This window comes from Manduca sexta, chromosome 24, assembly GCF_014839805.1.
Source record: "Manduca sexta isolate Smith_Timp_Sample1 chromosome 24, JHU_Msex_v1.0, whole genome shotgun sequence".
In the NCBI taxonomy this organism is placed as follows: Eukaryota; Metazoa; Arthropoda; class Insecta; order Lepidoptera; family Sphingidae; genus Manduca; species Manduca sexta.
Genome location: NC_051138.1, coordinates 12,169,221 through 12,196,556, shown reverse-complemented (window position 1 = coordinate 12,196,556; position 27,336 = coordinate 12,169,221). Strand labels below are relative to the sequence as shown.

At 35.3% G+C, this 27,336-nt stretch overlaps 2 protein-coding genes across 2 annotated transcripts; both read right to left on the bottom strand.

Moving 5' to 3' along the window:
• Positions 1–68: 68 nt before the first annotated feature.
• On the bottom strand, positions 69–20,764 carry LOC115443054. The gene is made up of 4 exons (XM_030168320.2): positions 20,187–20,764; positions 10,631–10,783; positions 1,537–1,720; positions 69–1,200 (listed from the first exon to the last, which is right to left on the bottom strand). Exons 1-4 carry the CDS (start codon positions 20,718–20,720, stop codon positions 923–925), a joined length of 1,149 nt encoding a protein of 382 aa, XP_030024180.2. The 5' UTR covers positions 20,721–20,764; the 3' UTR covers positions 69–922.
• A 1,427-nt stretch (positions 20,765–22,191) lies between these two features.
• LOC119190447 lies at positions 22,192–25,525 on the bottom strand. Its single transcript, XM_037442409.1, has 4 exons — positions 25,393–25,525; positions 24,227–24,380; positions 22,929–23,126; positions 22,192–22,375 (listed from the first exon to the last, which is right to left on the bottom strand). Exons 1-4 carry the CDS (start codon positions 25,523–25,525, stop codon positions 22,192–22,194), a joined length of 669 nt encoding a protein of 222 aa, XP_037298306.1.
• Between the last annotated feature and the right edge of the window lie 1,811 nt (positions 25,526–27,336).

The window sequence follows — 27,336 nt, the reverse complement described above, 5'->3', positions numbered from 1 at the left end:
GCGGTCATTCAACATCGTAAATCGTAATAAAACAATTTAATTCAATAAGTTATTAATAAAACAATTGATATGTTTGTGATAAATCCGTTTATTATGTACCGTCCGCCGCGGGACAGCAGAAATTTAACAACAGCTCAGCTATCCGACTATAACTTATATTAATGATAACACTTATTTACATAGCACTTATTCCTACTTTGAACAACTCAGGAAACCTGCCAGACTACCAGCTGTATTAAGTGGCGAAGACGAATCAAAACATTAAAGGTATATGGATAGGGTTTTTGAAAATTTATTATCGTTCAGAGTTCAAATGGAACAATTCTATGACATTTATTATGGCTTTCAGTAGCTGGCCGATCCTTCATGTTTTATTATGACATTGACTTAGACTTTGTTTTACAGATTAACAATTAAGGCCTCACGTAGACTAGCAACATTAGGGAACAATACTAATTTACGTTGAATACATTATTTGATAGTAAAGATTATAGATAAACATTTGTGCATAATAATTCGGAAATAGAATAAGGACAAGGGTATAACAATAAATAATGTTCCTTCCACAAGAACCGCCCTATTTATGTTAAATAACGTTTGTCAAATATTAAAATTCTAGGCAAAGGATGGGAACACCGTAGGTTTTAAGTTCAAGATGTTACGTCTGAATCCCAAAGCAAATAATGTTTTACTTTTGACAATACAGGTTTTACCTTGTCACTGTTATACTTAGAAAATAAATATGCAGACACAGTAAATGAGGAAGAGAATACAATACAATGACTTTTAAGAATACTGGATTACCAATTTAGTGCTTAAACGCACTAACATTAAATCATAACCATAATATGTCAATCGTGTAACCAGTCAATATCAACACACACAAAACCTTGAGCTGGACAAGCAGCTCAGTAGACCTGAACTACACCTTCTCTTCGGGAATCTGTAGAGGTAAACTCGCTTCTTCGGACTTTCTGGAAGCTGTTGCGGCGGCTTGCAGGGCCCGTCTGTGCCTCTTCTTGGTTCGTTCTTTGTGGAAGAATAGCCTGAGATAGTGGCAAGGGAAGACGACGCATTCGCCTGCAGGCTCTTCGGCGTCGATGTAAACTCCTCGCACGAGGACAGAATTCGAACAATTCAGGAGGATGAGCAGGGCCAGGCTGATGACGTGTGAACACCAGTTGCTGAGTTTTGGACTCTCTGTTGATAAAAAGACAAATTTATTAGACGAAGGATTTATAATTTTATAATAAAATTTAATATGTATAAAAAATATGCAATGCTCAAAAAACCTCATCGCTGTCACCTATTTGAAATGGATTAAAATGTAATATTAGGGCATATTATGGACCAAAAAATGTCCACGAGTATTTCGAATTATTTGGAAAACACACTATAATGGTACAGTCATCGTTATAATTAACATTTTGACTGATTGCAATTTAATTATTTTTGCGAAATTTAAAGACACTCCGTAGTCCTTCGAAGCCTTCAAGTGGGAGCATCATTTTTACTGAAATACTAAATAATACCCACCAGGGAAGAAGTATATATCGAGCAGGCCCCATACCCCCCTCCACACGTTGACGGTGGCTACAAACGAGATGAGGTGGTACAAGTCTGCCAGTAGTAGTCGTGGTGCTCCGTGAAGACGCGCAGCAGCCCAGCGGACTGGCGCTTGCAGGGCGAAAGTCACTACCACTAGAGCATAGCCTACTATCTGTGGACAAAGAGATGTTAAGGTTTAAAGCATTTATTTTTTTATCTTATCTTATCTTCTTACTATACTAATATTATACACGGACGGACCACGGCCTGAATGAACATATTATAGGCTATTTTGTATCCCGGTAATTAGCTGCCGTGGGAAGTAATGGGATCTTTTAATCTGACTATTAAATAGATGGCGCTAGCGTCGTACGTAGCAGGAAAGGCTTTTCACGCAGGTGTTGCCAGGAACAACATCCAGATACATTTAAATCATTGCCATGGTATTCACAATTTTTTTTTAATCATATATTTATTTGTGATTACTGAAGTTTAAGTATGTTCAGTACATTAATTATTTTGTTGCGATATTTTTTTAAGTAATTAATGGATTTTTATAAGCTAGCTACATTGCTACGCCTTAATAAAAAGGAGAGATATTAATCTAACACAGTAACAACACGTTGTGATGTCTTCAAAGATGTCTGGATGGCTTCATTTATAGTTGTATCACTGTTGAAAGACCTGCGGTGTTAAAACGAACATTAAACACCAAATACACTGCCCCGGTGGCGTAGTTGTATCATGGTACGACTGCAGTGCTGACGTCTCGGGTTCGATCCTCGAGTGGTGCAAAGTGATATTGGATTTTATCTACTCAGTATCAGCCCGGAGTTTGGAATTTGTGTCCGATATGGGGACTCGGCCCCTTTTGCCTCATGTAACGGAATACAAACGGTGGAAAGTGTTTACACCAGTTGCGCCTCCGCCTACCCCTTCGAGGATAAAAGGCGTGATGGATCTATTAACTTTCATGCTCCGAAACAGTATCCCTATGTTGCCATCTATCAAAGTTTCCTAACACAATCCACAGATATCACATGAGCGGCGTCGCGGCGCCTGCGTTAATCCATAGCAAATAAGCACATCTTCAACAACACACACGTAATCTCTTATCACATACTGAGACAGTCTTTAGGGATGAACAATAAGCCTCTAATAAAAGGCTTACAACCGGTTTGTTTGTAAACATTAATACGGACCGTGTTTAGTGGAATGGAAACTCCCGTGGTAAGTCTCCAAATGTGCCGTATCGTTAGATAAACTATAAATAGTATGTTTAATTACGCACCTAATTGTTTAGATTAATATTGTCGCAGTATAACGTAATATTTTCTTACTGACATAGAAACTTCGAGTAGAGTCCTCATTTAAAGAAATTCCTTCTAGAACCTGTTGTAAATATGGTATATGTTCTTAGTAATTAAATAAAGTTAGTAAAAAGATGTTATTGACATGAGTGTTTATTTCGGACTAAAGAGAAGTAACTATGGCAAACAAAATACAATTAGTTCTAAAAATAGAACATATAAAAATAATAAGTCACGACGAAGGTTACAATCTCCAACAGCCGCCCTTAATCGCAGTTGTGACAGAAACAAAACAAATAAAATAATTAAGTTTCTAAACCTAAGTTAACTACACATCGTTTGTGTGCTAGAGGTCCGAGGGCCTTCGTTAGTACATCAGCAGGCATATCGTTACTTTTATATATTCTAACTTAACAATATTATTAGATACCTTTTCCCTAATAAAGTGAAACCTAGTATCTATATGCTTTGTCCTGCTGTGGTGTACAGGATTTCGAACAAGATTAATGGCACTTTGGCTGTCAGAAGCTAAGTTAACTGAACAAAGTATACCTGTTATCTCGTATATAAACCGACGTAAGTAACACGCTTCCTTCGTGGCAGACGCTAATGCCATATATTCTGACTCGGCCGAACTTAACGCAACAGTAGGTTGCTTCTTGGATTCCCATGATACTGGACCTCCACTTAACTTGTAAACATAACCGGTGTATGACCTTCTGTCGATTGGACAGTTTGCCCAGTCTGCGTCACAAAAACCTTTAAATGGTTCTTCATTCTTATGACTTGACCATCCGTTCTTCTTGCCATATTATTTTAAACTAATGGAGTATCCACGGTCTTACACTCCTTCATATTAAACTTTTCTAATATAGAAAGAATATAATTCAGAGATCTTTTAATGAAAAATATCTCGACAAATCTTCTCAAAAATTCAAATTCTTGACAGTGTCAAATGTCAAATTAGATTTAAAGAAGACTATTATGTCATCAACAAAATTCCCAATATCATAAGTTCTTTACCATAGAGTTTGGTAGTTTAATTTTGTAAATCCATTTACATGGCATAACCTTTTTTTTTAGGTCTATCTACTAAATTCCATGTATGGAGTTTCCTTAAAGAACTATATTCACCAGCCATATTATGGTGCCACTTATCAGCATCATCGGCATGAGTAGCTTCGTAATATGTCGTAGGTTCATTAGAATCTACCATTGACGTATTGTAAGCTTTATAAAAATTTGTTGCTTTTCTATCTCTGGAAGTGTATCTGCGCTCAGGTTGCGATTCCTGTTCCAAATTCGCTGTCACTTCGTCCACACTAGGCAGTCTTAAGCCACTGAGAGACTCTCGTTCTTCCAGAGTCACTGACTCTTTTGTACTTTCTAGATTTACTGGTAAAGTTGCTTCAGCCGCCGGGCTGATATTCTCATCACAGTCATAGAATTGACAGTCATGATCAAACTCAGACTCAATCTCTTTTTGCTCATCAAATAACAATATAGATTCTGACTGTGCGACAGACTCAGATTGCTTCTGCTTTAGCGCTGTAAAGCAATTTTCAAAAAGGTTGCATCTCTGGATATAATAACTTTTCGTGGGTTAGCAGGATCCCTAAAAATATAAGTGCCTGGATTTTCAGAATAACCGACGAAAATTGCTTCCCTGTGCCTTGAAATCTAATTTCTTCCTGTGATACGAAGGTATATGGACTAGAGCTCTACAACCAAATACTTTTAGATGGCTAAGATCACCTTTTCGTCCATACCATTTGTCATAAGGAATTTGTCCACCTAAGGCTCGATGAGGAGACCTATTCTTAAGGTAAATGGCAACTTGGAATGCATCTTCCCAGAATGCTTTCGGTAGTGAGCTTTCAGCTAGCAACGTTCTTGCCTTTTCTGTAACCGAACGATGGGTGCGTTCCGCTACTCCAACTTGCTGAGGACTATAAGGCTTCGTTGTTTGATGTTCTATACCTTTTGAAGCAAGATAATCAACAAACTCTTTATTCACGAACTCCTTACCTCCATCAGTCCTAATTGCTTTAATTGTTTTATCTAACTGATTTTCAACAAAACATTGAAACACACAAAATATATCTTTAACTTCTGTTTTAGAAGAAATAAAATAAGCAAACACTTTTCGCGTATAATCGTCTACTATTATCAACATATATCTATTTCCTTGAAAAGAAGTTGTAGACACCGGTCCCATCAAATCCATATGGATCAGTTCCAAAGGGGAAGTAGCCCTATTAAACGCTAACCTTTTGAAAGGTTTTCTTGCTTGTTTACCTTCCACGCAAGCGATACAACTAGTTTTATCTACTCCTGTATACTTTATACCTACCTTGTGATTTTTCAGTTGGTTCATGCCTATACGACACAAATGTCCTAACCTCTTATGCCAAATTTGATAACTATCCTGACAACCAGAGTGCACATCTTGTGTCAAAAATTTATCCGCCACATTCTCGGAAACATTTACAGTACCATCTAAAACGTACAGTCCACCACAGGGCGAGGCATGAGCAACAGATTCACCTGTAAAATTAAAAGTATCAGATTTATAAAAGTTACATCCATTTTTATCAAAAACACAAATAAAACCCTTTTCAACAGTTTTATATACAGATAACAAACTAGCTTTCAAATCTGGTATATAAGCAACATCACTAATATTGTTGACCACGTTCTCGGGCGTGTTTATTGAAATATTTCCAATTCCGCAGCACTTAATCTGTTCTCCATTTGCGACAGTAACAGTACCTTGATTCTGTATCGAGATATTCTGAAACCAGTCCCGTCTAGAAGTCATGTGTCTAGTACAACCTGAATCTACATAAATTATGTCCTTTCTTGGGTTTCCAGAAGTATTAAGACTTGTAAATATCGTATCATTGGTATTTACCGCATTGCCTTTCTCCTTCTTGTTTCTCTGTGGACAGTCTGGTCTCTTATGTCCAGGTGTCTTGCACTCATAACAAACTATATTCTTCTTCATTGACTTAGGCTTCTTCTTCGCATGAAAGACAGAGTCTAATGATGTAGCCACATCTTTGGACATTTCATTAAGCAGTTTTGTTTTCACCAACTCTGTAGTCACGTCTACATTGCAATTTTCTAAAGCCATAATGAGAGGTTCATACCTTGGAGTTAGACCTCCCAAAAGTATTGCAGCAATAGACTTGTCCTCTATGACTACATCAATATCCGCAAGATCCTGTGCGGTTGACATAACTGCGTTAATATATAGTTCAATATTTTTGAACTCTGATAGACTCAACCTGTACAGTCTACGCTCCAAAAATAATCTTCGTCCTATTCCCTTATCTTCAAAGGCTTTTTGCAAACAAGTCCATGCCTCAGATGCAGTTTTCGCACATCTTATATGGGTTATCGCTGCACCTTCTACTGATAAGCATATCTTTGCTAATGCCTTTGCGTCTTTGCGTACCTTTGTAGAGGCATGGGTTGTGTCTCCATCTCGGTATCCACTAATTGTTTCCCATAAATCCTCATGGATAAGGTAATTTCGCATCTTAAATTTCCATGTAGGATATCCATCTTTATTCCTCAAACATGAAAATGTAAAAGATGAGCTCGACGACGGGGAATTTTTCACACTCGAAACATCTCCAGATTCATGTGACATTTTCAGACTATTACTATTTCCTAGTCACACAAAAAATATATACAACTTTATTTTACCAAAAAATGTGAAAAAACTAAGAACTAAGCGTTCGTGCTGATAACGTGTTGTAAATATGGTATATGTTCTTAGTAATTAAATAAAGTTAGTAAAAAGATGTTATTGACATGAGTGTTTATTTCGGACTAAAGAGAAGTAACTATGGCAAACAAAATACAATTAGTTCTAAAAATAGAACATATAAAAAATAATAAGTCACGACGAAGGTTACAATCTCCAACAGAACCTACTTATGAATCGTTGTAATATACTTGGTTAAAAAGATAATGATTAGAGAGAATATGATCTGGCAGTAGATGTGAAGACTAAAGTAATAAGTATTTGTACCTCAAATATTCTTAGAAGCATGATTTATTACTTGTAAACGAATGAGGGCACTTTTATGAAAATAATAGCAGAAATCACTTCCGGTAATAGAAATAAATCATTTGCTTGAAAGAACAAAAGAAATAACAATGACTTCATCCTAAATTAGCATAATGAGAGTCGGTGTATGCATACGATCACCTTCCACATTAACATGAAAATTATCCAATTTATGCGCAAGAGTTTCAGGAAGAAACCTGATGAGGTAAACGCGTCAACCGTGCTGTTCCGCTGTTTACTGATAAACGAGGTATTTCTGTCCATGCCCACGTGCTTCTAATTCATCTCGCCTTGGTATTGAACGTGGAGCTCAAGTCTAACAAGAGATGAATGAAGTATTGTAGATTCAGGGTTATGTGCGTTCATTTTATCTAGTAGTGTGTAAGTTGGACTCTTTGGAATAGGTAATTATTTAGTTGTTTATTTTTTGCTTGAGAAAAAAATGATAGGCAGTGATTGTGAAAATGGTCACAAAAATCCAAGTTATACATCAATTGAAAGCAGGTGAGTTTATTTAACGGATACAAAATTTCCTTCTATAAAACTTTTTAAGTCTTGTTCGGTAATTTGTACTAATGGTCAAAGAATTGTTAGTCATATTAATATCTAAATGAATTAAAAACATAGAATTCAATTAAATACGTAGAAAATGAAACCTCATACTTATTTAAGAATCTTATGGAGAGTAAATATACGTCTCTACACAGATATTTTAAACAGATTATCACAAAAAAAAAATTATCCTTAAATATTCAAAGCTAATATTCCCAGAACCTTTCTTCTAGAACATTCCTTATCCATAATCTTATTTTGAATTCAATGAAAATACAAACATCTAGCATACAGTCGAGCATCATAAATCAGCTGATCGCACCAACGTTCTAATTCCACACCATTTCAGATCCTAATAATATCGTAGTACAATATTGTGTGTATAGTGGGGGACACAAGACGGACGCGAAAGGAAGAGGCAATTGCGTTCCATAAGTGGTCACTGACTCAATGGCGAGATATATAATGACCCATATGCGGAAAAATATACTTTTTTACATTATGATGATGTTTTTTCACAATAATTTTCACCTGGTTTATTACAGACTAGTTTTGTCTGTGGTTCCGCCCGCGTGATAGTTTTTCAGAGGTAAATATTTTCTCGGGATATAAAGTAGCCTCCAGCCCTCCGGAGTTATGTAGCTTCCTGTTAGTAAAAACTAGTCAAATTCATGATGTTAGCGCCTTCAAGCAAACAAACAAACTTCTCGATTTTTATATTAATATGAAGAACAATAGTATTATGTTTTTAAGAAGTTATATGCTTGTTTGATGTATGACTATGTATATACGAATACCTATATATATATATATATATATATATATATATATATATATATATATATATATATATATATATATATATATATATATATATATATATATATATATTATTTTATATATATATATAAATTTTGATTATAGTAAAACTCAGTAAAATTACGAAATAAATATGATTTCTCAGATCCAATTATCACATAGATATACCAAATCTTGAATTAGCATAACCATTTTATTCCTTACACAAACTGGTTAATTGAAAACAACATCATAATAAAAATATAACTTGTAAACAGTTTATGATTCTATATTAGAAAGTACACGGAACAATAATTATTTGATTACACTAACAGATAACTCTACAGCAGGAAATAAAGTAAAAATATACCTCACAATTATAATATTTACGTTTTATGTTTGTTGAATGTTTCCTCAGTCAGACATAAAATATTCTCATGTTGACTGGAGTTTTACAATATGTTTTTGATAACTTAATATTTTCAACATACAAGATTAATTTTAAGTCTAAAATCTTGAATGTTAGTTTGTTAAGGAATTTGTATAACTGTCTCGATATTATTTAAGACCAGTAAAACAGACGGTCGAATGGAGTAGCGAGCATTGGCCAGCGGTCTATGTAGCCGGATTCATGCCAGCTTCCTTGTATGTAGAATTTATGGAAAATCCAATTATCATTCGAAAGATTTGTAGACCGCATTTATGCATATGTGTCAGGCTCTCTTTCGGAAAATTTTACCTTTCACCACTAGAGGACTGGTATTACCTTAAACATGATGGCTTTCTGCCATCGCTATCGCTAATAGATAACAGGATCAGTCTGTGAATATCCGGTTCCAACAGGCCGGCGTAATCGAAGGCTAATCATGTCGGCAGTCAACATTCTACTGAACTCCTCTCCACCTACCATCAGGTGCAGTGGTACCTTGCCATGACCGAATTAAAAAAAGAAAAAAATTACAAAGAAGCACGGGAATATGTGTTTCCATGATATAGATCTATCGTTAGTAAATCGCATTCCTATTCCTTTTTTTTTTGTTTTCATTTCAAGAAACATCTTGTTTAAGGGCCTTGTAGTCATTACGTCGAGGCAGATTTGTTTCCAGATTTTTTAATTTTTGAGCATACTATGGGTATTGGTAGCAAATATTGACTTAGAATAAACCTTCCAGAAAACTTTATTGATACTTAAATAATTGTCCAATATACATTTTACTGTTATCAAATAGCAGTATCAACAATTAAAATACAAAACAAATGTCTGGCGCCATTACAATTTAGGGAATACTCAGCGCCGTATTACTATTTATTCTTTTTATAAATATTTACTTATAAATGTTTAGACAAACTTAGTTAAGCTTTGTATACATTTATATAGCTAATTTAATGACGTACGTTGTTAATTGTAGAGTATTTACCGAGATTTATGTAATACCTTTGTTTAATAATGATGAAATGTAAAAAATATACCTAAAACCAATGATTGCATAATACATTGAAACCTGTATAACTGGGATCTCAAGGGATCTATGATATATATCAATTATAAAAGTTTTTTATTTACCTAGTTTCCCATGGCAGTTGTCTTAATTAAAGGTACTTTGAGAGGGATTTACAGAGGTGACTTTCTACGATCACTGGAAATTTACTGGTGCTAGGCCTCTCATATGTGGGAGTCCGCCTGGGTAGGTACCATCGCAATGTCTATTTATGCCGCGTGTCATATACGAACATATATGATACAACGTTATATATATGTTCATACATATATGAACGTTGTATATAAACACATATATTATGTGTTTATATACAACGTTCACAGTTTTTCTGTAGTGTATTTAGTATCAGCATTGCACCCGTGCGAAGCCGGGGCGGGTCGCTAGTTGAGCTATAAGTCTAAATTATAAAGTTCTCAATTAATTAAGTTTGAAAATTCTCAGTAACGGAGGTATTTCAATGCGAAAATGTCGGGACCTCATTGTGATTATAAGTAACAGAGGCCTTTTACTTATCCAGGACTCAATTACCCAGGTTTTAATGTAATAGGGGCAAATAAAACAACAAAGAACTAAGTCACAGTCTTTTACCTAGTAAATACATACTTGCTGTAGGTACCTATTTATGCGTAAGTTGTGCTTTTCGGGAAATGGTTCTTTGATGGATATTACATTCCTTCTTTTATTAGTGAAAAAGGTGTGATAACTTTGCTATATTTTAATCTATTTTCCAAAACACTCACCAACAAAGTCCATAATACAGCAAAAAAAATTAAATGTGGAATATAGTACATTCCAAATTTAAACAATAGCACATTCTAAGACATAAAATGAAATACACTCACCAACGAGGTCCAACAGGACCTGACCGTGTCCTCAGGAAAGAGGAAGATGTCAAGCAGAGCCCAGGAGCCGCGCCACACGAACACCACCAGCGAGCCCACCACCGTCACAGAAAACACGCAGTCTAGCACGTACAGCACCGTCTCTCTGCTGTTCTGTAAAATAACCGGACCAGGTCAATAATTAACTAATAAACAAAAGATATTCTAAAACACAACTTCCTGATTTGGGCAGAATGCATATTTCCTGCAAATAAGTTGAAATTTTGAAAATCGTTTGTCGCATTTATTAGGAACTAAATTTTGCTCGCGGTTTCGTTTACGTGAAATGGTTTTTCCGGGTTAAAATTTCCGCTTTATATTTTGCCGGATGAATGGAGCCCATATTTTAACTTACACCTTTTCTAGCATTGTATCATTCAGTATTCATGTAGTAATTTTTGCATGATGCATGTACATTGTACGAACATTCAGCCAGAGAGAAAAGTCTAAAAACTGTTTTGGCTTCTGTGGCTCCAACAAAGACCCTCTATTAACTTTTCCTCAATATCTATAATGTATTGATATCGGCCTGTTACAATTTTATTAAAGGTATAAATGTTACTGTAAAATCTAGTCAGGCCTCGTATTTAGATTTAACCGTAGCCTATCTCGTCGCAGCGAGAAAAGTATTTTTGAGATAACTGTAAAATTTATGAGACTTGGTAATAGCCGATCTGGCAGTCAAATAGGTGTATCCGATCACTTCTGAGTTGTGCTCGGAGTGAAAACTGGCTTAATTTTTATTAATAAAACGTACGCGTATAAAATACGCTATGTTTTAGACAGAAGGCTTATGCAGTAAAAGTTTGTTTACGTTAGAATCAGATTACCGTTAATCTATATGACTAACTATTTATCTACTATGTCGAGGAAATAACGAAAGTACAACCTTGTTAATAATTAACTTTTGACTTAATGATTTAGTAAGTATAAATTTCCAAATTGCTACGACTATGAAGTTAGGGAAGATGTACAATGTACATTATATTTTGTCGGAGTTTTTTTGTCGGGTCCAGCGTCGGAATGAGCTAGGGATTTATGAAAAAAATATTAATATAACTTCGAAATCCTGAAAAGTGAGTGACCATCGGTAAAGCGGACGTACATGACAGTGAAATTACGACCATACTCATTAAATAAAATAAAAAAAACAGTTTTGACGTAATATTGGTGTGTGTTCTCAAGCTCAAACAAAGCCAAAAAGCATGGTCTGATTTTCATCGTAAACTTACTACAGAGCTCTTTACATCAATTCTCAATGCTCTTGAATTCTTCTTACATAACACACATCATGGCTTTTTCCTAAAGAGGTAAGCAGATATGAAACCAGGACACCCAATTTTCAATAAGTATGTTCCGTCCCACGATGTGATGTGGGCGAGCCTATCGCCATATTGGATACGAATTCCTTACATTATATAAAGTAGGATAACTATAAGAGGAGCTACTAAATGGCTGAGTTTGATAAAATATCCCATACAAAGATAAACCATGTATTTTGTTAGTTTAACGTGAATCCACGATACATCTCAGGATCGTGTATATTGAGCCTTTTATTTCACAAAAAGAAATTCAAGTGAGCATAAACATGTAAATTATAAATGTTAATACAGTATAATGATAAATAATATGAGCTTTAGGATGTCAACTCTGAAATAATCAACAGAAGTTTTGCTATTTTTATGAAAGAAAGCAAGTCTAATTATTTTATGATTTGTTTTGTTCAGAATTTTTATAAAAACATTTTCAAAATCATCTACAATGATACGATAAGACGATTCACTGAACATTTCTTAAATCGAATAAACATGCTGTTTATCATATGCGAACGGCAATGGGCAATTATTTAATAATGTCCATTTATATGTACTTGTGGTTGTCCAGTGGTGGAAATTCGACCGTTCAATTTAATATTTGTAATTTAAAACGAACCAAGACATTTATTTATATAAATATACATATGGTTGAAAAGCTAGGTGTATTACAATAATACTTAACATTACAATATAATTAGGCTGTTACATATTGTACTTATAGCGGCGATAGCCTAGTTAGTTGTGGAACGGACTGCGGAGACGAATGTCCGCAGATTCAAAACCAAAGGGCATACACCTCTGAGTTATCTAAAAAAAATAATTATGTGTGTGTTCATTATGAATTATCGCTTCCTTAAACGGTAAAGGAAAACATCGTGAGGAAACCTGCATACCTGAGAAATTTTCTATAGGAAATTTGAGGTTGGGTGAAGTCTACCAATCCGCACTAGGCCAGCGTGGTGGACTAAGGCCTAATCCCTCTCAGTAGTAGAGAAGGCCCGTGCCCAGCAGTAGGACCGTATATAATACAGGGCTGATGATGATAACGTTACAATATAATTAGGCTGTTACACATTTTACTTTTTTATTCTAACTTATAAAGAGGTTCTAACATGCACTATTCGGTACCATTTTTATACGAACTTTAATTATATCAAACCCTACCCTCGTCGTGCGAAACGTGCTTTAGAAGGGGTCCAAAGATTTTTCTTCATATATTCCATAATATATAGGTGCCAGTGGCGATAGGTCCATATAACTCGATTCCGGCCTGCTTCCATTTATATAGAATTTAATTATCAGAATGATTTGCAGACCGCATTCATCGTGCCTATAATTCCCGATGTATGTTATATCGGATTCGCTTTCGGAAAATTTCACCTTTCACCACTGATATGTGCTTGGCTTATGAAACAGCGTTTTTAGCTATTACGTTGATATTTTTCTTAGGTTTCTTTACTCTTGAATCATGTAGAATAGAATTACTTCATCGTGTATGGATATAAAAACTCTTATTACTTGTCTTTTTAAGTCATAAAGTTCTTGAAGTGCGAGTACAAGCAAAGACAAATAAGTACAACGTAGTAGAAATAAACTAGTGTCGTAATACCGCAGAGGTTATATACATGACAATTGAATTCCATTTTGTATTTTCTTATCAAGGTCAATTTAATTTCGGGCAACTTGAATCAAATGGAAATGTGGCAGTCTTAAGTGTCCGCTTACTTAGTATACTAGCGAGTCCCTCCGGCTTAGCACGAGTAGACATATATGCCTAAATTTTTTTCTGCCGTATAAAATGTTAATGAATTATATAATCCTTCCTGTTGAATCACTCCGCCTATTGGTGAAAACCGTTCGAAAATCCGTTCAATAGTTTTAGTCTATCGTGTACAGACAGACGCAGCGGGGGATTTTGTTTTATAATTTGTAAGGATAAGAATTATAATTTTTGTATAGACGCAATAACGTTGTTATTTTTGAAACAAGAATAACAACATTAGAAATCATGTCCTCGGGTAATCAAGAATTTTAAGAATTTCGGTCTCATTAGTCACGCACGGAACTGAAACAAATCGCGTAACTAGAAAACTTACGGTGATGGCTAGATCGAGCAGCAGCCTTTAGTTTGGTAGGCTCCTCGCCCGCTACAATACGAAGGCTATCGTATTTGCATACACGAAGGTATATTTTAAAAACAAAATGATTCATATTTTTAACGCACTTAGATATTAGAAAGAAAAACTGTAAGTTCCGTACGGATTAGGAAATCTGACAGTTGTACCATCTTGGTCGATCTAGTAAACTGAACTATTTTGGCGTAGCAAGAGGCAGGGACGATTTGGGTTACACCTAATTATTAACTAGCTTTTGTCTGCAACTCCAACCGCGTGGAAAAGTTTTTCGGGATAAAATGTTGCATATAACAATCAGGAGTACGCTAGCTTGAAGCTTCCTTGTAGTAAAAAAATAAATCAAAATTCGTTTAGTAGTTCCTGAGATTAGCACGTTCAAACAAACTCTTCAGCTTTGTGTGTTGGTATGGATAAAAGTGATACCTTCCTAACCGAATTTCGACCACGGTGGCCAATCTCAACGGAGATCAACCAATTACGCAGGAAATATTATAGTGCACAAGTGTGCGCGCAATACATAGGTGCACACTCTGTTCCTTCACAAATAATAGTGGTTACCTACTAAGATATGCAACATAGAGTCATATAATAATGCCTTAAACTTAACATTGACAATATTCGCCGCGTGTTGCCAGTGCTGGCTACGGCACTGGCCCATTCATGTGATTGATAAAAAACTCTACAGCACCGACCGGCCTCTTAAATAAATGTTTATTTGTAAGCCTAGTCAAAACTAATTAAATGTTAGTTTCTTTTATAAACATGAATGACGAAATGAAAAACCACTCGCCGAAGATCCCTCGCCTAAACCGTAAGCGACAGTCCTCGAATTTTAAATTGCAAACCTTGCGCCATTAAAGGCTAAGTGCCTGTTTCACAAGTTTCAAGTAAAATTTATTTGACGGTAATTATCGGATTATACAGGTTATGTAGATTACTATGTATTTTGGAGCATACGTTAGAATGGTTAGTGTTGTTTTAGTATTTGGTCGGCTTATCCATTTATGTGAAGAGTAACATTTACTTAGAAGTTGTGAAATAGGCCCATAGTCTTATAGATAATGTCAAGTAAATTACTCTGGATATAACTTAAACCTTACATAAAATAAAAATACAAATCAACTGATATCATATAGACCGCAATAACAAACAAGATTCAAAATGATGAAAATATGAAATGTTTGTATAATTTAAAATCAACTTTAAGCAATAAAGGGACGTAACATAGCATTTAGCGGTAAAAAATAATATCAGCACTGTATTATATATTGTCCTGTTGGGTATCGGCCTCCTTTATTACTGAGTGGGTTTTACGACTTAGTCCACGCTGGCCTAGTGCAGATTGGTTGACTTTACAATCCACCAAAATTTTTATGAGAACTTATCAGATGTGCAAGTTTACTCTTAATGTTTTCCTTCGCCGTTTTAAAGGTGTGTGAAGTCTACGAATCCGCACTAGGTAGTAGAGGAGGCCCATGCGTAGTAGTGGGACAGTTATATGTATAATACAAGGCTGATATTATTATTAATTCTAATTTGCATGGATTTGGATACGTTAATTCCTCAAGTTGGACCCGATCATAAATTTCATGTAACACCTCCGCTTGCCTTTTGAAGAATTACAAAATAACTTAAGACGTATTATTGAAGCTTTCCTAAGTACATTATTTAAGTATTTACATTGCTAACAATGTTCAGCCCTGCATTTATTTCACAGCGATGTGACTTGATTCTGGTCAAAATGGAAGGAGAAAACGACGAATAAAATATTTGCTGTGGCTGTTTGTTAATAGATAACATGTTCTTCAGACAATATATCGTAATAAGTTACTGTTTCCATCTATTCTTAAATAAAATCCCAAATTAATAAAGTAATGTGTCAAAGAATAGGGTTTCATTTCACATGCATTAAAGATTTGATAATTTAACGAGATTGTAAACAAGTATTTCGTATTATAGCCATCATGACGAATCCCCATAAACCTGAACTTTATTTTACCTACAGGAGTTGAAGACGATATGAAGACATGATGGCCTGCCTATACCAGAACTTTAAATTATACAATTTTTGATGGTATTGAAATTCCCTCATCAATCATCAATCAATCAATCAGACGTTGGATATTACGTTTTATAATAGCTTTCTTCTTCTTCTTCTTAGTCGTAACACTCTTGACAGAGTGGTCGTGGTAATAACTTTAGATACCTTTAAATCATGATATGTAAACTAGCCCACTGCTGCTCGACGGCAGAAACAGACTATGCGTTAAGATGGTCCGTCTGGGTAGAAATCCTGACTAACCGATATTAAGCGGTTAAGATAAATCTGAAAGTATTTAAAAAAACTTCAGTTTGCAAGCACCACTGTGTTATCCATATTTTAAGGCTCAAGTATATATTGAAATATCGCCCATTGTAAAGAACAAGCCTTGAGTATACTGTTTGACTTTAGGACTATTCCTTTCGATAATATGTTAATATAATGTGAATCATAATGGGTCTTCGACGGCAAGAAAATAAAAAAAATTGGTTGGATTATAATTAAAAAACGGAATATTTTAACAGTTTTATAATGCGGATTTAATATATGGAAAAGGATTTTAACCAAATGCTCTACAGTTTGGTGTAATGAACCTCCAATCAGAACCATATGTTGGCGAAATCTTGTTGTCTAAGCGCTGATTATTTCTTATCGAATATTTTCCTTTATATTCAAAATAGAGCAAATGCTACAAGAAAACGTCAAAATGGGATCAAGCATTACATCTTGGAGCCTTGGGAATGTCATCAAAGCGACCGCTGATTTTCGCGGGAAATTTAGATATGCCTCAAACAAAATGGAGCGGCGCAATGCATTGACTAATGGCTATAGAAATCCACAAGGTTGTTGCTTCTATTAAAAATTCTATATTTATTCTATATTCTGCTATTGCATTTTGTTTGAACAGTATGCAAGTTTAAATTCGAAAATCACGTTATTTAATTTGTAAATTAGAAAACGAAAATATTAAAACCGCGATAAAATCCGAAAAATACTTTAATTTTAATAATTTGTAAATGTTAAACAGAGATGTTTGAAAAAGAGATAAACTCTTAATGGATTTGAAATAAATTTGGCACACTTTTATTTTGAAATAGATCTTACATGCATACAGAGTCAAGAGAAAAGTTAGTTTTCTATTAATTACTCATAATAATATGAAATAACATGGTTTAGAAGCCAATAATGGTTGAAGTCTCGTCCTCTTCTAGTGACTGGCCTGAGCCCAGGTTCGTAACCCGTTAGTGAGTTGCCCTCAGCATGGGGGTAATTTTCAAGAGTTGTGAACGCCTAAACCACTCACGAAAAAGTCCGGTGTATTTGCATAAGCCGGCCTTTGCCAGGCCAACCATCGTAGGGTGTTGTAAAAAAAAGTGGTTTAAAATTGAAATTAGTGCGCAAATAATTATTTACTAACGTGTTATTATGGACTACCGACACATTCCTAGAAATAAAATAAGACCTACCCTCTTACCATATAATCTGTGTTTCAATATTAGTTAATCACAAACAATTGACACACTAAACACTGATTTAGGTTATCACACAATTATTATTAAAATATATTGTGCCTCTACATTTCGTAACAACAGTTCGAATAACGACTCCTTTGGTATAAAATCTTTAACCTTTTTTATTTAACTGTTGTATATTAAGTTATTATCGTAAGTTTCATAATATTGTTAACCTAATGTATATTTTGTAAGTATTATTAGTGAATGCTGTGTCTACTTTTTAACAATCATGTACTTAAAATAAATAAATGAATATATGAGTAAATTTTATAACATTCATTATAAATTAAGAATTGAAATAATCGACGCTTACTTTAATATATTTATCTACGTGCAGGGGTAAGTATCAATCCGTAGCAAGTTAGTACAATTGCATACTTTCATAAGTTTATATTAATAATGCAAATATAAATCTGCGAAAATAATCCATTACGCTTTCACGACTGAATCACAGAACCGATGTCTATAAAAAATAAGGCTCTGAGAAAGAAATAGGTTAGCTTTTATAAAAAAATATATCTTTGAAAATAGTTTTTCCTCTGAGCGGAATCACGAGCAAAATATATTAGTTATCATATTATGCAAAATATTGTTATTTTTAAGAAAGGCAAAATGTTATCATTCTTACAAAACTAAACCATTTACATGGCATTTTGAATAACAATACAGATTTAATTTGGGTTTGGATAATAATTTTGAGATATGATAATTTTCGAATCACTAATTTGATGTTTAAAGCAAATATTTCGTGGTATTAATATTTAATAATCTTAATTTAGAACTCCATAATGAACCAGTTAGGAAATTATGAATAAATTAACGTTAACTTATATATAACTAGGTGTTACTCGAGGATTCAACGATGTGAAAACCTCCTCTGAACAAAAGTCCCACATTATACTTTCCAGAAACATAAAACACCCTATGCTCTTTTCATAGTTCAAGCTTAGTCCATACCAAATTTCATCAAAAAGGTTTGAGTCGTTAGACTTAAAAGCGTAACAGGCAGATAAGAAGACAGAGTTACTTTCGCATTTATTTATTAGTATGAATATAGATTTTATCATATTATTAAGGTAATGGACCCCGTGTGGTATTGAATTCATATTGGACCTAAAAATATTCAACTTATTCGAAAGTGTAACTGCTTGTTGAAAATTATATCAGAATTAATATACTTAAATATATAATGAAAAACAATTCTCATATTGATCATTTTAAATACTATAATATGATATAAAATATAATAATATGAAAATGCTATGGTATATGAAATTCATACATTAACTTAAAATCATTGCTTTCTCCTACGTACTTTCGTCCATTGCCTTTAGAATGCTATATAAATAAAAACAATTGGAAAAAATTGTATCTATCGCAATGTATTTGAATATAATATTAATATGCTTTATCCTAAATTCATAGTTATTCACACATGTCTATTTCAGCCACCAAGCAGCAGTGTGTTGTCACTGTTGTGTTCCAGTTTGAAGGACATTGTAGCCAGTGTAACTACTTGAAATAATGAGACTTAACACCTCATGTCTAAGGACGGCGAGTGCAGCGGAATACCTAAGTATACTTTATAATTCAAGGTATTGGATGGTGTTTCTACTGTTTATGGGCGGTCGTATCGCTTACCATCAGGCGAACGGCAAGCTCGTCTCGTCATTCAAAGCAATAATAAAATTAAAAAAAACACTCCTCCATAAGCTAAAAACGTGTTTTATACTGTATGTCTATCTCTGTTTATTTACGTATCCATGCTGATCTATGTTACGGCTAAAGCGTTTTTAAAGGCAATTTCAAAATCTAGTAGAAAACTGTTATTTCGATTCATCTAGGTTTCTAGTAAAGAGAGTATCTTTTTTGCATGGTAAAAATCCAGTCAAAAAACTTCCAGTTTTGGAAGGAGATTTGTGTTTACCGCTCATTTTCCTTCCGATCTAGTTATTATCTGCACTACCGCTAAATCGGGACCCAAACTTTCCTACCTCGGTGTACCTATTTAATAAAAAATTCCGCGGCGGAATGTAAAACGGTCTCATGACAATATTATTATAGTATTGTGTTTCGATGTTTACTTATTTTAATTAGACCAAAATACTTGGAATATTTTCGATGCGTATAACTACGTCATGTTATTGTCTATTCGTTCAGGCAGCTTATGTCTTACATATAAGATAATTATACTCGTGGTCACAATAAGGTTTCCCTATAGCTACTAAGAGAAAACCCTTCCGTCGCATCGAGTAATAGTGAGCAGCGTTTGAATGATTTGCTCCCGTTGGAAGTGACAAACAATTTAATGTAACATAGTGTAGCGTTCTGAATGACACTGAACTCGGATGTTGCGTAGAGTGAGGTTAAACGTAATAGAGCATTTTATCGTTTTAGACCACAACATGGAGACTGCGATCAAAAATACGTTAGAAAAGGCATAGAAACCATACAGAGACCATAAACTAAGGTCTAAAGAGATTCGAAGACGGACTATTGTATAATACTAACCGTACGGAACATAGTCGGCACATCAAAATAGTCCTGGGGTGTATCAACGGCTACCGCGAACGGTGCTGCGCATATGTTCCGGAGCGCGCGCAGCGCCGCCAGCGACAGCGTCGCCGCTGCCGTGGTGGAGAGCAGCGTGCGCGCGCTGTCGCCGGTGCACTCGTTGAGCAGGTTCCACACGCCCCGCCAGGCGCCTACACACGCCACCCCCGCCACACACGTGTACAACCGTGACAGCACGTAATACGTCAACCGACCGCGGTCCGGGCTGAGGTGTTTGCTCAACTGAGTTTGGAACACGCAAAACAAGAAGTCACAGCACAGTCCGAAGGCGGCGCACGCGGCGGCGCTGCTCACTTGGTGTTCGGGCAGCACGTACAGGTCCATGAGGGTCCAGGTGGACTTCCAGTAGGTGACGACGGCGGGCGCGACGAGCGCGCTCGCGAACAGGGCGTCGGCCGCCTCGAGCAGCGCGGCGTGCGCGCGCGACCCGCTCGCCAGCGTGTCGGCCAGCCCCGCAGTGCTTCCGCGCATCTCTGACTCGACTACGGAGCTACCGTTCCCGCGCGCTCCCACAGCGCTACTCCACTACACCACTACAGATTACCTCTAGTAATTGCATTATCATCGCGTCCCGCACGGTGACGTCGTGCGCGTTTTGTTTGTCAGGATTATCAAGTAGGCTTTGCAGTGATTAATTTTTATATAGTTTGTGTAATGTTTTATGACACCAAGTATTTAGACGAACACAGACAACAGTTAGATATCGTAAATTATGATCTATTTGTTTGACTTTTTATAATACCTAAGTTTGGTTGAAGACCTAAAATACATCATTCGGAATGTGAATGTGGTTCTTGCAGCAGATTATGTTATCTTGATTATCATAAGATCAGATTGCAGTATTAGTGCTTGTAAAGCACTAATACTATGCAAAAGTGTTTTTAGGCTACTTTTCTAAGTGGTAGACCCAAGCTATAAACATAGAGAAGTAAACATTAGGAACAGGCCTGCTCGACTGAATTGAATACTACTATCGCAAATAACAACAATCTTTAGATTATCATTGGCTGTCGCGTTTCACATGACTTAGTGCCATTTCCGCAGACCGAAACTACCCTTCCTTTTCATAATCCCTATCCCTTTTTTAAGATCGGCAACGCGTCTACTTCTTGTCTACCTCTTTTAGAATTGATTTATAGCGAAGATCATTCAAGATCAAGAGACCCACATGCTTGTTTACCCCATAGGTATATAAAAAAGACTCAACCCAATCAACAGAAATGATCACAGTTATTATGAAAATTTCCTCTATCCTGCACACGACGTATGTAAATACGACCCTGAAATAAATAGGGATAATAGACAACAAATAAGATTTGTAGTAGGGAACGTCAACTGACCATTCGCCATTCGTTGGTCATTTGAATTGCCCTCATCGGCAACCGTTGGGTAACATTAGGGCGCTATCCGACAGTGTGGACGAGTAGGAACTGTTTACTACATGTAAATGCGACTTTATTATGAACTACATAGTTGTCCCGTCTTAACTATGAATTTGCAGAGCGCATTCTGTCAAGCGCTGACAATTATTTCAAACAATATATTTCAAATAATATTTTTAATTTTCAAATAATATACAATTATTTCAAATAATATTTTCGTTAAGTTTTCTTCAATTTTCTAATTTTCCGCGGCATTCAATAAAAATACCTAGACGACACGTGGAATACGTAAAAGAACGTAAAACATATTATGATATTTTTGTATGTTTACTTAAGTATTGGTGGAAGGATCACACCAACGCCAATCATTAAATTCAAAATATGATAAGTAATACATATTAACCTTTATTGTATGTAAATTGTAAGGTATAGGGTTAGTCGGGGACAGATGGATACACGTGAGCGACAGACCACATACATCACGCATTTTCCGTGTTACGGTGAGGTGAGGTGTAACAGGGAGGATATAACAGGCTAAAATAGGTGTAATTTCTAAGTAACTATGGTGGGGGCTCGACTAAAAAATAATTACTTACAGTCTTCTTGAACCTGGTGGTGAATATATAAGTTGGTTCCTTTCCGTCAGTGAAGAGGAAGAAAGGCGATGCGAGGAGGTTCCGAGCAGATCTCAGGAAGGTGATAGATATGTAGAAAGTCAGGGTGAAGGCCGCGTACAGTATTGGCCTGATGGTAAACAAATCAAAAGTAAGGTAGTGTGATTTAGTCATCAGTCAGACGAATGGATGCTGACGATAATATTTTAGGACAGATGCAGAATCGGAAAATGTGGAAGTTGAAGTGAAAAAAGATACTTAATACATTATATAGTATTCACTTTCATTTTCTTAAAAAGATAATATATGTATCATAGATGGTTGTGCTGCTTCAATAATTAAATAGATACCCATGTCTAGCAATCGATTCGCATGGTATTATGTGTATTTAAAGTAATTTATCTAAAATATTTCTGTTTATGTTGCTGTTTTATAAAATAACTACCTTAATTTGTTTCACTAAAGGTCTGTTTTACGATGTCTGAATAAATGCTAATTTCCAAATATAATATAGAGTGACCAAATATAAAAATAATGCTTCTAAATAAATGCGTAGATAACAATTAATTGAGCATCGTGAAACAAACTATAAAACTGCATTCTTTGGATTTAAATGACGATGTCATAATAATTATTGGAAGTCGTCACCACTATACATAATATTCAACAAATAAAATAATTACCGATGAGGATCTCGATCATTAGGAACAATTTTAGCCACCACAGTATCCAGTAACCCCCACCCTCCCCGCCAGTGCATGATGCAGGACAGTGTGAAGACGTACGTGTAGAACTTTGACAAGATCCGCTCCCATAGCCACCTGCCCGCCCCGCCATTCGTACCACTCCAAGCCCCTTCTGAACGCTCTAAAAGGTAGGCTCTAAAAAGAAAGAAAAAATTTAAAAATATGTAATAATTCATTTTTATGTGGAACGTAACAACTTTCCTTTATTTATCAGAGTTTTTAACTTTGTTTCTTTACAATTTAACTGGTTAAAAATTATTAATGTACGCTCGTATGCCTACAGGCTACAAGTGTGACGAAGACATCTCTTATTCAATGATATAGATGTTATTTTATGATGCATTGCAATCTCACGTGGTTGAATAATAAAATAGTACATTATATTATCACTTTCCCTGAAAATGATAAATCAGGGGCCCTTAACTGGCAGTACACGGAGACTGAAAAGGTTAAATCGGGAGTGCCTTTAACTGGTACATGGAGATGATTTATATCGTGGAAAAGGCGAAAGAGGTGTGTAAACATCGTAGTATGCGACACTCAATAGTTTCTACCTATATATATGTATATATATATATATATAGGTATACGATAATGGAGTCTATGTACATGTTATAAGGGACCAAAGGTAATCCTAACATGGCCCACCACCCAAATTTTCGTTCTTTTTTTTATGTTTATGCAAAAGGTACTACAACCTTTTGTTAATTCTTTTATTATTAATCTTTCAACATGTAGTTATATTATGTTGAAATTGGGTACCGGACTCATTTTTGTTCTTTACTATTATCAAATATTTATATAATAATATAAATTATAACACAGAAGGAATTATTAAAATCCGGTAAAAAAACAAGTTATAAGTCTTTGAATTTCGGTGGAAGGGGTAATTAACAAGAAACAGAAAAGAGACGAAATACCCATATGTGACGTCATCTGGAATTACGACGCGTGCGGAAGAAAGAGATGAAGCGATAACCCCACATAGCGCCCACTTCTGCACAATACAATATTTTTAAATATGAATGACTTGCTCATTTAATAACCAATTTTTATGCAGTTTTCGCAGGAGTGCTTCTTTTTCGTAACATTAACCATTACATGTAGAATAATGTGCAAAATCAAGCATAGGTTGATCCCCTATCGAATCAAAGGTATACAAAAATCGATTTTATGAAAATTTTAAAGTTAAGTGTCCGTCAAAGGTTAGGTTAGGTTAGGTTATAACTCCTCACCTTCCTAACGCAAAGCATGCATGTATGATGATCCCCAATAAATATATCTGTGCGTACGGAAACAGGTGGCTATGTAGCTCCATGATGCCCCAAGTTCCTCGCCACACAGACACCACCAGTGGAGCTACCACGAACGTAGAAAACACTGCGTCCCCTGGAATTACCAATAAAACATTATTGTACTAGAAATTAGGCAATAATTTCACTTTTATTATTTTAGAAATTCGCTTTTATTAATAGCAGCGATATAATTCAGAAAAAATGACGAAGCTCTATGTGGCTTTCTACTCGTCGACACATCACATATAATCTCCAGGTAAGAGAGTCATACATGTTGTCTTGCTCATTACAAGACATTCACGAAAATGTCAAGGGTAGCTGATTTCGCTAATTATTTTATTATATTACTTGAAGTACGAGGATGGTTCATACGCAGAGAAAAATTTAATAAATTGCCTGAAAAAGTCTAAAAACAACACTTTTCTATATTCCCATACAAAAGATTCGTAATAATACTTAAAAGTTTATAATTTAACTTTAATACTATCCATAAAGTTTAAGTGTTAGTGGAGGGGTTCCGGGAAGGCAAAACAATTTGTTAGTATTGCAAAAATATTAATGTCGTTATTTATAAGTGGAAAGAATTTATATTGTGTTTTATAATTTTTATCTCTTGACATAATATAATTGTTGACTTATCAACTTTCTTTTTTCCCTTTTTATCTTACTAGCTGACACAGTGTCCCGAATAGCAAAATATGTATTAAAAAAATAATAATTAAAGAATCGACCGTTAAGCGGTACGAAGTTCGCCGGGTCAGCTACTATTATTATAAAATAAAAGTCCCCTTTTCTGTCTGTCTGTATGTGACCGATTTTCTCAAAATCTACTGAATTGACTTTTATGAAAGTTTATTCGGAAATAGTTTATGACCCTGGGAAGGTTAAAGACTACTTTCTGTGCCGGGAAAATATATAACGGGACTTTTATCCTGGAATACTCCATCACGCGGGTGAAGGAAGCTAAATTAAATATAAAAAAAAACCGCGATAAAATCCGAAAAATACTCATTTAAACCTTTAGCATTAATGACCCCTTCAATAGCGTTTGTAAAAGCATAGCTCTGCTGACTTTCATACTGTTGCAATATAAATTATACCTATACCATAGCTGGTTTCGTCGCAGCTGCATTCGTTTTCAACTTCGTTTTCCTCGTCGTAACATGGTTCCTCGGACGGCACTTTCTCAAAGACTCTTTCTGTTTCTGCCAAAATGTTGTCATTGGCGTTAGGTGGCATCTGTTAATAAGAAAGAAACTCACGTTTAAAAGCGTAAAAATGAAGATACCGCATATTAGGGTTGCGAGCGTCTTAAGCCCTCACCCAAAAATCTGATTGGCTTGTCAGGCTAACAAACGTGTCATGTTAAAAAAAAACTAAACCGCAGCGCCTACTTTAGACGAATACCGAATACACAATTGCTGATGTAATTTCGTCAGGCGTTTGTTATGAAATTATACTTTCTATCCGAATAGTGAGCGATTAGGTAGGACGACCTAAAGGTCGTCCGCAAATTTTGATGAAAGATGCCATCGTGAATGAAACACAGACCGTTTTTAATAATAAAATATTATTGTGTCGGCAATATATTAAGATGAAATCAATTAAGAAGGGTGATTTTCAAATTAGTAAAGATTGTTGCCTTAGACATGTGAAATCCTAGTTCCGAGTAAATAAAAACAACAAATTATTTAGAGATTAAGCAACTTGTAGGTTTATCGATGACGTCGAGGTATACGAAGTGAGTTGTTACTTTCAATACTCTGTTTCACATAGTCCCCAAATTCACAATGTTTTACGATCACAATTCGCAAAGTTAATATAATATTGTCATTGTTTTTCTTTTTCATTAAGTCATCGACTCTTCGATATGGCAGAAATTGTTCCTCCGTTACCAATCAGCGTTGCGCCGTCGAGGATTTCATCGTAGAGATGATTCTCAGTACATAATAACTCCAAAGCACTATTAACTTACTGTACAGCCATGGGCGAGTTTACTATTGACGTCTTACGTAACAATGTTCAATTTAAATTAGGTACTGACCCTAAAATTGGTAAGCCGTACATATATTTTTTTTAGTTTTCAGAAGTTTTTGAAGACGAATATATTTTTTATTATAAAGTTTTTTGTCTGTAACAGACTTTTATATTTTATACTGAGATTGAATTTTATTTTTTTACAAAAACACTACCGAACTGTTCTCGCGTTTATAAAGCTGTATTGAAAATAGAATATTATGAATTATTATTGTTTTATATTATGTTTTCCTGCGGGCAATCACGGCACGAAGGCCGGTCCTTTTGGAAACTTTGTGTGGAGATACGGACCCAACACGTAGAGCCCCTTTAATAATAGTTTAATACCTTACAATTATTATATATTTCTGTACTTATAGGGGAAGTACAGCTAAACACAGCGCCCGCGAGGTGTGTGGACTATCACAGACTAAGCAGGACGGCTGCCAGTTAAATATCTAAAGTTTTAAATTCAAGCCAGACTATGACTTGTCCCCCTTTAGATGGGCATCCCAAATACGTATACTAAGAATGCAATATCTATGTGGGTGGCTTAAGGCAGCTCCAATTTTCGCAGATCGCTTATCTACCTCGAAGTGGGTTTCCTCGCTATTACGCAGATAAAGCACTGTCAGCCAGAGCTGGCTGGTTAAGGCAAAGTCAGGGGTCTCATTATGCCTCCATAGATCTGGGGTACATAGTGTCGCCACTCGCTGTCGCGTCAGCTCGACATAAAACCGCCCTATTATTATAAATTTCTATTTGCAGTAGGACATACTACGCCTTTTTCCCTGTGCAGGGTAGGCAGATGTGTAGCCATGGTATGTAAATTTTCATATCGCATTATGGTCTGTAGTAATTTGTTACAAATATGCGATTTTTGTTATCCAAATAATATTTGCTTTACGTAGGTACTTATTATAGAAAAATGACAATCGTTCTTGCATGTCGATCGCTGGTGGCATTTAGATAATAATTTAATATGACGAAATTTTAAAGGCAGAAATATCCATGATTATTAATTATTTTTACGT

What these genes read in the sequence shown, in the direction of transcription:
- LOC119190447 (XM_037442409.1), bottom strand. Translation starts at nt 25,525, where the DNA reads ATGCCACCTAACGCCAATGACAACATTTTGGCAGAAACAGAAAGAGTC. An exon ending in GCATGCTTTGCGTTAGGAAG is followed by an intron (nt 23,127 to 24,226) that starts GTGAGGAGTTAT and finishes CTTTCTTTTTAG; the next exon opens with AGCCTACCTTTTAGAGCGTT. An exon ending in AATGATCGAGATCCTCATCG is followed by an intron (nt 22,376 to 22,928) that starts GTAATTATTTTA and finishes GTTTACCATCAG; the next exon opens with GCCAATACTGTACGCGGCCT.
- LOC115443054 (XM_030168320.2), bottom strand. Translation starts at nt 20,720, where the DNA reads ATGCGCGGAAGCACTGCGGGGCTGGCCGACACGCTGGCGAGCGGGTCG. An exon ending in GGTCCTGTTGGACCTCGTTG is followed by an intron (nt 1,721 to 10,630) that starts GTGAGTGTATTT and finishes CTTTGTCCACAG; the next exon opens with ATAGTAGGCTATGCTCTAGT. An exon ending in CGATATATACTTCTTCCCTG is followed by an intron (nt 1,201 to 1,536) that starts GTGGGTATTATT and finishes TTTTATCAACAG; the next exon opens with AGAGTCCAAAACTCAGCAAC.